Raw genomic sequence first — 15542 nt, 5'->3', positions numbered from 1 at the left:
CACAGCTGAAGTGCCGAATGTCATCTGATGGCCTCAGAGAATTAACCCGATTGAAATATAGATATGATACTATTTTGTTGCGGAAAGTGGAGTTTTGGTTATTCAGGGCAAGACAGTCATACTTTGAGTCGGGGGACAATACAGGGAAGCTTTTGGCTAGATATATAAAGCAGAGAGAGTCTCTTTCTATCATTCCCTCAGTGAAATCTGCTGGTGGTGAATTATTTACCTCAGCCATTGATATTAATAATGCCTTTAAAGAATTCTATATTGATCTTTATAGTTCCACGTCTTCATCTACTGATGAAGATATTAGAATCTTTGTGGAACCATTAGATCTTCCTAAACTGACGACTGAGCAAAAAAACTCTCTTGAGTCTGAGATAACCTTGGAGGAGCTTAACGAGGTAATTAAGTCCCTACCTACAGGCAAGGCTCCGGGGCCAGATGGTTTTGCCGCAGAATTTTTTAGATCCTATGCTACAGAATTGGCCCCACTTTTGTTAGAAGTTTATACTGAATCATTAAAGAAGGGAAAACTTCCTCCAACCATGACACAAGCCCGGATCAGTCTGATTCTTAAAAAGGACAAAGATCCAAGCGAGTGTAAAAGTTACCGTCCAATCTCCCTGATCCAACTAGATGTAAAAATATCGTCAAAAATTTTGACTAACCGATTAAGTAAAGTTATGACATCTCTTATACATATAGATCAGGTGGGATTTATTCGGGGCCGTAGCTCTTCTGATAACATCAGGCGTCTCATCAATATCATGTGGTCAGTGGCGAATGAACAATCTCCGGTCGTTGCCATCTCACTTGACGCCGAAAAGGCGTTTGATATGGTAGAATAGGATTATCTTTTTAAGATTTTGGAAATGTATGGGTTCGGGAGTACATTTATTGGTTGGATTAAGTTACTTTATAAACAGCCTGTAGCAGCGGTACAAACAAATGGATTAATTTCAGATTATTTTACTCTAGATAGGGGCACTCGACAGGGTTGCCCTCTTTCCCCGTTATTGTTGTGTCTGGCCCTGGAACCATTAGCAGCTGCGATTAGAAAGGAGGATGATTTTCCAGGGGTGACAGCGGGAGGTGCAGCGCATAAGCTTCTGCTTTACGCAGATGATATTTTATTATTTGTCTCTGAACTTACTAGATCTATGCCTTGCCTCCACAGAATTATTAATTCCTTTTCCAAGTTCTCAGGATACAAAGTCAACTGGTCTAAATCCGAAGCTTTGGTGCTGACAGCATACTGCCCAGAAACGGCTTTCCAGCCGGGTGCCTTCCAGTGGCCCAAACAGGGCATTAAGTATTTGGGGATTTTATTCCCAGCAAATTTGTCTGATTTAGTTAGAGTTAATTTTGACCCTTTGATAAAAAGGTTTTCGAGCGATGTCAGCAGGTAGGCTTCATTACATTTATCGATGATTGGGAAGGTTAATGTTATTAAAATGAATTGTATTCCAAAATTCAACTACCTGCTTCAGTCTCTCCCTGTAGATGTCCCCCTCTCTTATTTCAAGCAATTTGATAGCATAGCGAAGTCCTTTATTTGGAATGGTAAGCGCCCCAGGTTAAATTTCAATAAGTTACATAGGCCAATTGACAGAGGAGGGCTAGGCCTTCCCAGGATTTTGTTTTATTATTATGCGTTCGGTCTTAGACATTTGGCTCATTGGTCGCTTCCACCTGAGAGAGCCCCTCCCTGGTTTTGTATTGAAAAGGAAGTTCTTGCCCCTATCTCGCCACTGCATAGCCTTTCGATTAAACTAGCCGGAGAGGTTAAGTCGCATCCCGTTATTTTGCATTTGCACTCGATATGGACAAAAGTGTCCAGAGTGTTTAATTCTGATATTTATTTAAATGTTGCCTAGAGCATATGGCAGAACCCTAAACTATGTATTAATAAGTCCCCTTTTTGTTGGTCAGATTGGATTGTGAGGGGGTTAATGCACTTGGTGACCTATATGAGGGTGGAGTATTAAGATCTTTTGAAAATTTGGTTCAACATTTTGGCATTCCCAGATCTCAGTTTTATAAGTATTTACAGCTTCGCCACCTACTCTGCACTATTTTTGGGAGTGGCACGCACCCCCCTAAGGCGGCAGGTGCTTTGGGAGAGTTGATTGCTGCTTTTGGAAAAGGCCATGAAGCATCAGTGTATTACTCCCTACTAATTCAGAGTCTGGGGGATGGAGCCTTGACTTCTCTCGAGAGTATGGGGAAAAGATTTGAATTTGGTATTGGAGGATGGAGTGTGGATTAAGATTCTTAGAAATGTCAAGTCTGTATCTAGAGATGCAAGGGTTCGCCTTATGCAATTTAAGATTTTACATAGATTTTATTGGACCCCCTCTAGATTATATAGGCTTGGTCTTAAAGACACACCCACTTGCTGGCGATGCCAGTCAGAAGTTGGAGACACTACCCATGTCTTTTGGGGGTGTGTTAAGATCCAGGAGTTTTGGTTGAGGGTTCAGAGGTATTTGTGCGACGTTTTGAACACTCAGGTTTTGCTTTGTCCCAGACTCTGTATTTTGGGTGATGGAGCGGTCATGCATTTAGGGGACAATCATATAAAAAACTGGGTTATTGACCAGTCTCATGATCGGCAGGCAAGTAATTTTAAGGGGTTGGAAGTCAAATGGAGCACCCTCTTTTTCGGAGTGGTGTGTGGAAATGGGGAGGGTAGCTGCATTTGAAGAGGTGGTAAGTAGAAGGCTGGGGTTGAGGGACTTATTTGCTAAAAAATGGGGCAAATATTTAGTTTTTTGGGGGAATCTCGGGGAGGGGATGTGGAGAGTGTAGTTTAATCATGTATGTTTATTATTTTATTTATTTGTGTGTATATATATATATATATATATATATATATATATTATATAATATATTATATATAATATATTTTATTTTATGTAAGTGTATGTTTATGTATCTGTGTATGTATGTATATGTATGCGTGTGTGTGTATATATATGTGTATATGTGTATATATATATATATATATATATATATATATATATATATATATATATATATTTATGTTATTTTTTTGGATTGTGTGTGTGTGTTATGTGGGACCACGGGGGTGTTCGTTAGGGGTCAGGGTGGGATTGTATTAGTAGGGTTTAAATGTAAAATGTTGATTCATTATATATGTGTTGAGTTTTTTTCACTGTCATAGCACATGAATCAATAAAATGTTAATATATTGAATATATCCACTACAGAATGGCTTAAAAAAAAAGAAAATCCATCTTTTGGAGTGGCCCAGTCAGAGCCCAGACCTTAACCCAGTAGAGATGCTGTGCAATGACCTCAAGAGAGCTGTTCACACCAGACATCCTAAGAATATGGCTGAGCTGAAGCAGTCCTGTAAAGAAGAATGGTCCAAAAATTCCTTCTGAACATTGTGCAGGTCTAATCTGCAGCTAACGGAAACACTTGCTTGAGGGTATTGCTGCCAAAGGAGGATCAACCAGTTATTAAATCCAAGGGTTCACTTACTTTTTCCACAGCACTGTGAATGTTTAATGGGATGTGATCAAAAAAGACATGAAAGATTATAATTGTTTGTGTGTTGTTAGCTTAAACACATTGTGTTTGTCTATACTTGTGACATTGATGAAGATGAGATCACAATTTATGACCAATTAATGTAGAAAACCAGCAAATTCCAAAGCGTTCAAATACTTTTCTTGCCACTGTATATAGTTGCCAAAAAGGTCTTCAGCAGCATGTCATGAAAGACTACATCTACAACGTGCAATTAGGCAAAGAGTTGTGTGATGTAGCAGTTGCCTTCAGAATCAAAGCACATGCTCATCATGTTCCATTTAAAAGAGTGAAACCCCATTTTTTTGGGCAACAGCAAGTGGTGTAACTCCAATAATGTACTCTGATAAACCATTTATCGTTCATTTTCAGTTTTCGTTTCTTGAACCACTTTTAGTCCCTGTTGTGATGAAAGTCAACTAGCATAGCTAATCACAGGCTTACAAATCTTTCATCAAAATATAACTGATACCCATCACCATTAACTTAAATTAATATATTGACATGTATTGAAGTAAAATCCCACTTGAGTCCGTAAATTACAGGATATTTTTTGGGGGGGGTGGGGGAGCGTTCAGAGCAAATGCGTTCTTGCTCTAAAAAAGCTAGACAGGGTGCTAAAAGTTGAAGTTCTTTTTAATTTAAAAAACTTCCATCTAGCAAATTTTCTCTTTTGGAAAATTCATTTGCCAGATGCTTTCCCAAAGTGTCTTATACTGCATCTAAGGTATACAATTTATCAGAGTTGGGCTACAGGAATCTAGTTTGCTTATTTGGGGTCATAACTACAACTCTGAAACACCACAAAGGCTTGTGTGCAAAGAATAAGCCTAAATTCAACACATTTCATAAATAATTATAATAAAAAAAGAAAAAAGAAAACATTTATTTTTTTCATGCATCAAACCTAAATAAGTTACACCTCAGTAATATTCTGAACTGAGCCAGATGAACAGTTCTGGAACCATAATATCCAGCTACTAGCAAGGGCTGTCTGACCAAAAAAATACTGATACTACACAGGAAAAGTGTATGTATGCCTGTGTGACTGTCAGACAGAAAACTAAATTCAGTTTCCCCAAAGATTAAAAAAAAAAAAAAAAAAGTCTGATCTCTTACCTCTCTCTTTAACACTGACACAAAGTAAGACTAAACGTATAATACACCATAACAATGATGATGTAATCTTTATGTCACACATTCTCAGTTTGTTTTGATTGGCAGCCAGCAGATGGATGAATGTCAGGATATATGTTGTGGATTACACGCTCATTACAAAACTTTATAATCATCATCCTGCTCTAACCCAAGCTTTAGAAGTATCTTAGAAACATTCTACATGTTATAACTTTTTACACTCGCATATCGCATTCATACTGCATACAGATATCTATAGTGACTAGTAGCCCCTAAAGAAAAAACTCTCTCTCACAAACACACACACACACACACACAAATAAACACACACACCAATCTGTGTAACAATGACATGTTTCCTCTTCTTAATGAGTGTCTCATTAACGATGTTTATAATTTCACATTCAGTAATGAAATTACAGCATTGTCTTTTGCTTTAAACAGTAGAATTATTCAACTGCTTTACTGTTTAACCCAGTGACAGCAAACATTAGCCAATGTTCTAGACTATGAAAAATTAAAGTGTCAAACATCTGAACAAAAATCTGTGTAAAGGGATATTTGGACATGTCTGTTAAAGGGATAGTCCATCCAAAAATGAAAATTATATCGTCATTTATTCACTGTCATGTTGTATTATTTTCTTTCCTCCATTAAACACAAAAGGAGATACTTAGCATAATGTCCGAGCTGCTCTTTTTTTAAAGAATCTTATTGTTTATCACTGTGACCAGTGACAAGGACTTGCGGAGAATTTAACAGTTGTCTCAATTTCAAATCATGAGTGTGAATTTGTAATAAATTGAGAGTTAGGGTTTGAATTGGAATGACAGGTATTTGTGTATCAGAAAATTCCACAGTACATTTATTCTCTAAAACAGGGGTTTTCAAACTTTTCAATGCCAAGAATCTTCAAATATGATATTTTTCAAATAATAGGCCTGTGTGTAATAATTAGTAATAGAGTTCAACCAATATATTTATTTTACCCATTAATCAGTGCCGATAGTTGATTTTTGTAACTATCGGTTATTGGCAAAAATTGACACAATAGATGCCGATATATTATTATTATTATTATTATTATTATTATTATTATTTCCTCAGTGTTCCTCTGTGGACAAAACCTACAAAAACTTAATTTGATTAATATTTACATATAGAACAACGTAACAGAGCCAAGACTCAAAACGAATTCACAATTATTAATGCAAAATATAAACAAAACAAAACAAGTTTCTATTGTAATACATTGTACATGTATGTGAGAGTGCATGTTTTGTTTCTCTTGTGTGTTTGTGTGAGCTGGAAGCACAGACATTTCAAAATAAGAGTCCCAGTGTATTTCAGGGCTTTTTTATAATTAAAAGTCCATCGTTATGCTCCAAAGCTTCATTTTTTTTTTTTTTTTTTTAACTAACTGGCCGATTAATCGGTTATCAGCCTTTTCCATCACCTTAGTTATCGATATCTGCAAAATCCACTATCGACTGACCTCTAATTAGTAAGTTAGTTCATTTGTGTGGATGACACTCAGAATGTAGATTTATGTAACAGCGCTCTTTACTCGTCTCACAACGACAGATTTAGTTTTCTCAAACTGCATCAAAACTGCACAGTACAAGGGGGCCCGAGTAAAGACGCTGACTACCACACCTGGAGTCGCGAGTTTGAATCCAGAGCGTGCTGAGAGACTTCAGCCAGGTCTCCTAAGCAACCAAATTGGCCCGGTTGCTAGGGAGGGTAGAGTCACATGGGGTAACCTCCTCGTGGTCACTATAATGTGGTTCTCGCTCTCGGTGGGGCGTGTGGTGAGTTGTGCGTGGATGCCGACTCCACGGTAACACGCTCAACAAGCCACATGATAAGATGCGCAGATTGACGGTCTCAGACGTGGAGGCAACTGAGATTCGTCCACCGCCACTCGGATTGAGGCAAGTCACTATGCCACCACGAGGACTTTGGGAAATGGGCAAACCAAATTGGGGGATAAAGGGGAGTAAAAAAATTGCACAGTACATACAAACACTAAACTCAAACCAGCACAACTTTCCACACAAAAATATTAATGTGTTATATTTAATTAATTGCTCTAATTTATATAGGGTTAGGGTTAGGTTAGAAATCTGTTCATCTTGGAGACACATTTACTATCACCTGTAAAACCAGCCCTGAAGTCTATCAGGGTTGGGGTAATCAGCCTCTTGCCTGGTATCAGCAGAAACCTGGAGAAGCTCCTAAACTCCTCATATATGATGCAACAACCCTCAACACTGGAACTCCATCTAGATTCAGTGGCAGTGGATCTAATAGTGATTTCACTCTGACCATCAGTGGAGTCCAGACTGAAGATGCAGGACATTATTACTGTCAGAGTTATCACTACATCAACAGTAAAGATGTGTTCACACAGTGATAAAGAGTCGTACAAAAACCTCTGTCAGTCAGACTGCACTGATACACTGACAGATACTGAAGCTGCTCATACAAACACTATCACACACACACACACACACACACACACACACACACACACACACACACACAAACACACAAGTTAAGAAACTCAACATTATTCATAGAATGCACATCTAGTCATAAATGCTCATATTAAGTTATAGTGTGTGTGTGTGTGTGTGTGTGTGTGTGTGTGTGTGTGTGTGTGTGTGTGTGTGTGTGTGTGTGTGTGTGTGTGTGCGTGTGTGTGTGTGGGCAGGTTTAAGTGGTATACAAGGACTATTAAGGTTATAAACTGGTAATTACAAGGGTATTATGCTATAAATGTGGTTTATGAGGACATTTCTCGTGTTCCCATATTTCAAATTGCTAAAAAAAAAAAAAAACATACTAAATGATGTTTTATTGAAAATGTAAAAATGCAGAAAGGTTTCTATGAGGGTTAGGTTTAGGGGTAGGGTTAGGGTTAGGGGATAGAATCTATAGTTTGTACCTTATAAAAATCATTATGTCTATGGAGAGTCCTCATAAAGATAGCTGCACCAACATGTGTGTGTGAGTGTGTGAGTGTGTGTGTGTGTGTGTGTGTGTGTGTGATAACCTTTCTTGGTTTTTTCAGATTTTCTTCTATTTAAGCACAAGATGCTCTTAGACACATTGTCAAATCAACAGGTTTTACACAAACATTTGGAGTTCATGTCAGTTTGAGTGCATGCTGTCATTAGTGTATATGTCAGAAATTGTGTTTATCTTTCAATTCACCTCAAATAAATATGCAGATAATACAATTTGAGAAAAAAAAAACAAAAAAAAAAACAACATTTTTATTTAAAATGCAAACTTTTCACAAATGGTCTCAGACTTTTGGACTCCACTGTATGACTGTAAGTAAAACTTCTTAATATATTGTTACATTTACTCTACTATAATAAACTCAGCAAAAAAGAAGAAATGTCCCTTTTTCAGGACACTGTATTTTAAAGATAATTTTGTAAAAATGCAAATAACTTTACAGATCTTTATTGTAAAGGGTTTAAACAATGTTTTCCATGCTTGTTCAATGAACCATAAACAATTAATGAACATGCACCTGTGGAACGGTCATTAAGACATTAACAGCTTACAGACGGTAGGCAATTATGGTCACAGTTATAAAAACTTAGGACACTAACGAGACCTTTCTACTGACTCTGAAATACACCAAAAGAAAGATGCCCAGGGTCCCTGCTCATCTGCATGAACGTCCCTTAGGCATACTGCATGGAGACATGAGGACTACAGATGAGGCCAGAGCAATAAATTGCAATGTCTGTACTGTGAGACGCCTAAGACAGCGCTAAAGGGAGACAGGAAGGACAGCTGATCACCCTTGTAGTGGCAGACCATGTGTAACAACACCTGCACAGGATCGGTACATTCGAATATCACACCTGCAGGACAGGTACAGTATGGCAACAACAAATGCCCGAGTTACACCAGGAACGCACAATCCCTCCCTCAGTGCTCAAACTGTCCACAACAGGCTGAGAGAGGCTGGACTGAGGGCTTGTAGGCCTGTTGTAAGGCAGGTCCTTACCAGACATCGCCGGCAACAACGTCGCCTGTGGGCACAAACCCACCTTCGCTGGACCAGACAGGACTAGCAAAAAGTGCTCTTCACTGTCGAGTCGCAGTTTTGTCTCTCCAGGGGTGATGGTCGGACTCGCGTTTATCGTCAAAGGAATGAGCGTTACACCAAGGCCTGTACTCTGGAGCGTGATCGATTTGGAGGTGGAGGTCCGTCATGGTCTGGGGCGGTGTGTCACAGCATCATCGGACTGAGCTTGTTGTCATTGCAGGCAATCTCATCACTGTGCGTTACAGGGAAGACATCCTCCTCCCTCAAGTGGACCCTTCCTGCAGGCACATCCTGACATGACCCTCCAGCATGATGATGCCACCAGCCATACTGCTCGTTCTGTGCATGATTTCCTGCAGGACAGGAATGTCAGTGTTCTGCCATGACCAGCGAAGAGCCCGGATCTCAATCCCATTGTGCAAGTCTGGGACCTGTTGGATCAGAGGGTGAGGGCTAAGGCCATTCCCCCCAGAAATGTCTGGGAACTTGCAAGTGGCTTGGTGGAAGAGTGGGGTAACATCTCACAGCAAGAACTGAAAATCTGGTGCAGTCCATGAGGAGGAGATGCACTGCAGTACTTAATGCAGCTGGTGGCCACACCAGATACTGACTGTTCAGGGACACATTATTCAATTTTGGTTAGTCACATGTCTGTGAAACTTGTTCAGTCTATGTCTCAGTTGTTGAATCTTTTTATGTTCATACAAATATTTACAAATGTTAAGTTTGCTGAAAATAAAAGCAGTTGAAAGTGAGAGGATGTTGCTTTTTTTGCTGAGTTTATATGTACTATATGTTTGAGTTTCCTATTTTGATTACACAGTCTTGTTTCATAATGTCTCTGCAGGTGTTTTCATGGTTCATTGAGTGAAGTTTATTTATAAAATGTGAGTTAACTGAACAAACAAATGACACAAATAATGTAAATAAATAAATCAACTTTTCAAATAACAAAGACAGGAAACTTTAATAATTGAATATTTTATTTGTTTATTGAATTTTGACAAGAGAGGATGAGCACTGAAAGAAAAAAGCACACATATACTTGTGTGAATAGAAGGCCACTGTTAGTCTCCATGTGAGACATGAGTGAGAAGAGCAGAAGAGAATCCAGAGGATCTACTCAGAACACTGATCTCTCCTCACTTCTCCAGTGACTGACAGCTGGTCTTTCTGTTTGGCCTCACAGCTCACTGTGACCGCCTTCATCCACTCCTCCTGAGAGAGAGTCAGACTGCTGCTCCAGCTGTACAGACCGTCCTTCTCCAGGACCCCAGCACTGCTCTTCTCAGACCTGCTGCTCCCGTCCACCTTCCAGCTCAGGCTCCAGTCTGAGGGGAAGCCCTTGTTGGCCACACACATCAGTGTTGCTGTGTTCTTTGTGGAAATCTCTTCACTGGAGGGCGGCAGGACGGTCACTTTAGGACGAGTGATGCCTGACAAATACACAATAGACAACTTCAAAAGAAGAAAAGATTTCTTTCTCCAGATTGAAACTAAATAAATTACATTAGTAAATTATATATTTTTATATTTTTTTACAAGATCTTTAAATATATAATTGAATACTTCCAACATTAATCTGCAAGTTTTTTTCATCATGTTGATCTGTTCGCTCATATAAAGAACAATGTTTTCCCCCCAAAGACTCTGAATTACCAAAATGATGTCAGTTTGACGGTTTGATGAAATTATTAATAAAGTTCACATATCTTTATATGAGTGCAGTTAGACTTACACAGAAGTCCTTCATAAATTTCTCTTTCTACATTAAGAAATAACTATGAAAAGACATTGCCCAACCTCAAGAGAATAGAAAAGAAAATTCTGTACAATGATGAACTTTTAACAGTTAATTTGGTGAAAGAATTCCTACAGTAAAACTTTATATCTTACATATTACATTAAGAAACATTTCATATTGAAGGAGCATTTTTATGAACTCTTGATAATGTTAGTAATTTAAACACAGAGCCATTTAACAGCTACAAAAACTGAATAACATCTCACTTCTGTACGAGCAACGAATTCACATGTGCTGACAAAGTGTAAATTAAGTGTCTTTAAAGTTCACCTTCATTTCTTGAAAAACAGCCAAATTATTCAATCTGTCTAATCAGATATTATTAATAAATAAAGAAATATTAATAAAAATCATGAAATTATAAAAGGCAACTTTTACTTGTTTAGTGACGAGTTGGAAACAGAACAATATTTTTGACCGAAAAACAATTTTAAAAAAGTGAGACAAATCACTGAACTCATATGTGTGTCAATTCAACATAAAACTGACACATTCCACATTATAAAAACACATATAACATTAAAATGATGATTTGATGATTTACTTACTGCCAACATCCAGTCTGGTGCCGCTGCCGAAAGTCCACCACAGTGATACAAACTAATAGAACAGCTGTACAAAAACCTCTGAGCGCTTCACTAACTGCACTTTAAACACATGATCACAAACACATCTTTACACAACACACATTCAAACATGATTCATTTCATATTGTGATCAACTACTGTTTAAAAAATACAATAAAAAGATACATATTACATTCCAAATGATATACAACATGTTTATTACAATGTAATAACTCCACTCTATAACTCATTTGATTTAGTTTGATCTACTGAATGCTCATGAGATTTCCACAATGAGCAAAAATCATTAGAATTTCAAGCAATTGGAATTAATAACTAAAAGATAAAGATTGAAATGTATGAATGTAATTTGACATGTAATTGTTTCTTATTTCTGCTGTTCTCCTGTAACGGTCACATTTTCTGGTGAGAGGAAACAGTTTTGAATGTGTGTCCCACCCCTCTGATTAAAGCACAATATCAGACTGTCTGTTAGTCAGGACTGTCAAACCAACATCACTGTTCCTTCAGTTCTCACTCATTCACAGTAAAGATGACAGCACACGCTCTCATTATCTGCTCTCTACTGCTTTTCATTGCTGGTGAGAATCTATTTCAGTGCATTTCACAAATTTAAAAGTTTTTTTATTATTATTATTATTTCAAGGGTCAAAACGCTCTTTTGAAATAATATTGAAAAGTTCTGTTTATTTTATTATGTGTTTCAGAGTGTAATGGACAGATCACAGTCACTCAGAGTCCCTCAACAACAGCAGCTCAACCAGGACAACAAGTTAAAATAAACTGTAAAACCAGCAGTGGATGTGTACTGCACAGTAGTGTAGGATACGTCTTGAGCCTGGTACTTACAGAAACCTGGAGAAGCTCCTAAACTCCTCATATATTATACAAACCGCCTGCAGTCTGGAACTCCATCTAGATTCAGTGGCAGTGGATCTAATAGTGATTTCACTCTGACCATCAGTGGAGTCCAGACTGAAGATGCAGGACATTATTACTGTCAGAGTTATCACAGTGGTGATGTGTTCACACAGTGATAAAGAGTCGTACAAAAACCTCCTTCAGTGAAAGAGGAACTACTGATACAGAAACAGTTTCTCTGAATGTTACATTATAAATTGACATGGACACAAAGTTTTTGATTTTGATATTTCACACTCAACACTACATATGAAACTGGACGACACATTTTATTATAAATTCAGTCATTTTTGGTTTATGTTTTACTGGCTGATATGACACTAGTCTTAAACTTTACTGACACCTATCCATGTGAATACAGCATCATGCAAACATAAAACATTTGTTTTCACAGAGGTCATATTTTAATGTAATTCATAACTTTAAACATTTGACTTGTTTCACCCCCTCAATTGGGAGAGAGAGTTCGAGTCACACACATAAGCACAGTGGAGAAACTGAAGCACAAAATAAAACTTCTATTTCTCCGTTCACCAGCAGCAGCAGGTCACTGTAAATAAAGAAATGTATTAAGACTTGATGTTGAATAGAAGGACCACACTTGATTTGGAGACTTTAATAATCACCAGTGAGCATTAATCAGAACACTGCAGGACATTAAATCAGGACTTCTTGCTGAAACTGTTTTAAAATCCTTATGAGGACTGAACTTTTATATCTTTTCTGTAGTGAATCATAAAAGCAGGAAAAAACAAGTATTGATGGAAAAGAGGCTGTTTGCTGTATTTATTGATCTGTGTTTTAATACTGAGAGAAACTGTTTATATTAATATTTAATAATTGTGATGAAATTAGTTTAAATAATAATTGATGTTAAAATCTTCCATGAGTTTCTTCTTTTTTTTTTTTATTTTACCGGCCCAACCTGAGAGACAAATAACCCAGCGTACATCTTTGATCTGGAACCACATATACATCACAGATCTAACAGGAATTAAATTAATATAATACTTGATTCAATGCAACCTAACACAAACATTCAAAAAACCATTGAAAATTTAAATATATTTGCATATCACTGAACAGAGTACAGAAAGGATCATTAAAAATGTGAATCCAGTACAGAGAGATAAGGCACATGTAAATCAAGCTAATTGCTAAACTAAATTATTTTGAAAAATATATTTAAAATGATGTGCACTCACATGAGATAAAGACTCCAGTATTCAGTGTTCTACTAAAAGCTGTTTTATTTTACATGGAGCCGTTTGCTTCATGAGTTCATGTTGAGATCAGATGATCAGCTGAATATTACTCTTTTATCTCAATAATAATCTGTAATTCATTGTTTTGAATGTCACTTGCAGAATAAATTGATCAGCACTGACTGTGAATAGCAGATTTCTTCAACAACATCAGAAACTAAGAACTTTTGCCCTTGCGTGATGCTGAATCTAAACCGGTGTCAGAACAATATCAATATAAATATTAATATTACTGAGTGCACCTTTAAAATACCCTTCATTTATTAAAAGGCTTGTTTAATTTTATTCATAAGACAATTTATTACATGTATGTCTTTTTACCAGGTAGAAGATTACATAATGACCTTTGACCTTTTCCATCATGGAGGGCAGAGTGACATTTCTACTCTTGTTTCTCAAAGTGTTGATGTTCTCATATACAACTCAGCTTAGACTCACATGACAGAAGACATTTAAATTTGCATTCTGACGTTACCATTATACTGATTTCCATTTAGACACTTTGCATTGGCAGCACATGCTTCAGTTGTCTGGGAGTTTTTAATAGTTCAGTGAGTTTGAAGACTGAAGACTGAGAACTTCTTCATCCAGAATCTAAATCCACAGCAATCATGACTGTCATCACCATCTTCATCTGGATGTTAACTAGCTACTGTTTTAGAGGTAAGAACAAATTAAAATTAAACTCATACTACTCTATATGACTGATCATGTGTGCTAGAAATTATTTCCCACTGAAAAGGAAACCAGTTTGTCTGAACTTTTACTAATATTAATATTTTGTCCTTCTGTAGAATCAAGAGGTTCAGTGACAGTCACTCAAACACCTGCAGTGAAATCTGTTCATCTTGGAGACACATTTACTATCACCTGTAAAACCAGCCCTGAAGTCTATCAGGGTTGGGGTAATCAGCCTCTTGCCTGGTATCATCAGAAACCTGGAGAAGCTCCTAAACTCCTCATATATGATGCAACAAGCCGCAACACTGGAACTCCATCTAGATTCAGTGGCAGTGGATCTAATAGTGATTTCACTCTGACCATCAGTGGAGTCCAGACTGAAGATGCAGGACATTATTACTGTCAGAGTTATCACTGGATCAACAGTAAATGTGTTCACACAGTGATAAAGAGTCGTACAAAAACCTCTGTCAGTCAGACTGCACTGATACACTGACAGATACTTTAGCTGCTCATACAAACACTATCACACACACACACACACACACACACACACACACACACACACACACACGTTAAGAAACTCAACATTATTCATAGAATGCACATCTAGTCATAAATGCAGATTCATATTAAATTATATGTGTGTGTGTGTGTGTGTGTGTGTGTGTGTGTGTGTGTGTGTGTGTGTTTGTGTGTGTGTGTGTGTGTGGGCAGGTTTAAGTGGTATACAAGGACTATTAAGGTTATAAACTGGTAATTACAAGGGTATTATGCTATAAATGTGGTTTATGAGGACATTTCTCGTGTTCCCATATTTCAAATTGCTAAAAAAAAAAAAACATACTAAATGATGTTTTATTGAAAATGTAAAAATGCAGAAAGGTTTCTGTGAGGGTTAGGTTTAGGGGTAGGGTTAGGGTTAGGGGATAGAATCTATAGTTTGTACCTTATAAAAATCATTATGTCTATGGAGAGTCCTCATAATGATAGCTGCACCAACATGTGTGTGTGTGAGTGTGTGTGTGTGTGTGTGTGTGTGTGTGTGTGTGTGTGTGTGTGTGTGTGTGTGTGTGTGTGTGTGTAATGACCTTTCTTGCTTTTATCAGATTTTCTTCTGTTGAAGCACAAGATGCTCTTAGACACATTGTCAAATCATCAGGTTTTACACAAACATTTGGAGTTCATGTCAGTTTGAGTGCATGCTGTCATTAGTGTATATGTCAGAAATTGTGTTTATCTTTCAATTCACCTCAAATAATTATGCAGATAATACAATTTGAGGGAAAAAAAATAAAAAAAAATACATTTTTATTTAAAATACAAACTTTTCACAAATGGTCTCAGACTTTTGGACTCCACTGTATGACTGTAAGTAAAACTTCTTAATATATTGTTACATTTACTCTACTTTAATAAACTCAGCAAAAAAGAAGAAATGTCCCTTTTTCAGGACACTGTATTTTAAAGATAATTTTGTAAAAATGCAAATTGCTTTACAGATCTTT

The 15542-nt window shown here is 37.2% G+C and overlaps 1 gene segment (V, D, J or C); it reads right to left on the bottom strand.

Moving 5' to 3' along the window:
• Window positions 1–9741: 9741 nt before the first annotated feature.
• On the bottom strand, window positions 9742–11285 carry LOC127431677 (Ig lambda chain C region-like). The segment is given in 3 exon segments: window positions 9742–10212; window positions 11129–11180; window positions 11277–11285. Coding segments are annotated over 3 exon segments (378 nt in total).
• Between the last annotated feature and the right edge of the window lie 4257 nt (window positions 11286–15542).

The sequence above is a fragment of the Myxocyprinus asiaticus genome, chromosome 41, assembly GCF_019703515.2.
Source record: "Myxocyprinus asiaticus isolate MX2 ecotype Aquarium Trade chromosome 41, UBuf_Myxa_2, whole genome shotgun sequence".
NCBI lineage: Eukaryota > Metazoa > Chordata > Actinopteri > Cypriniformes > Catostomidae > Myxocyprinus > Myxocyprinus asiaticus.
Note: the sequence above shows the minus strand (reverse complement) of the source record. Positions and strands in the feature narration are given on the sequence as shown.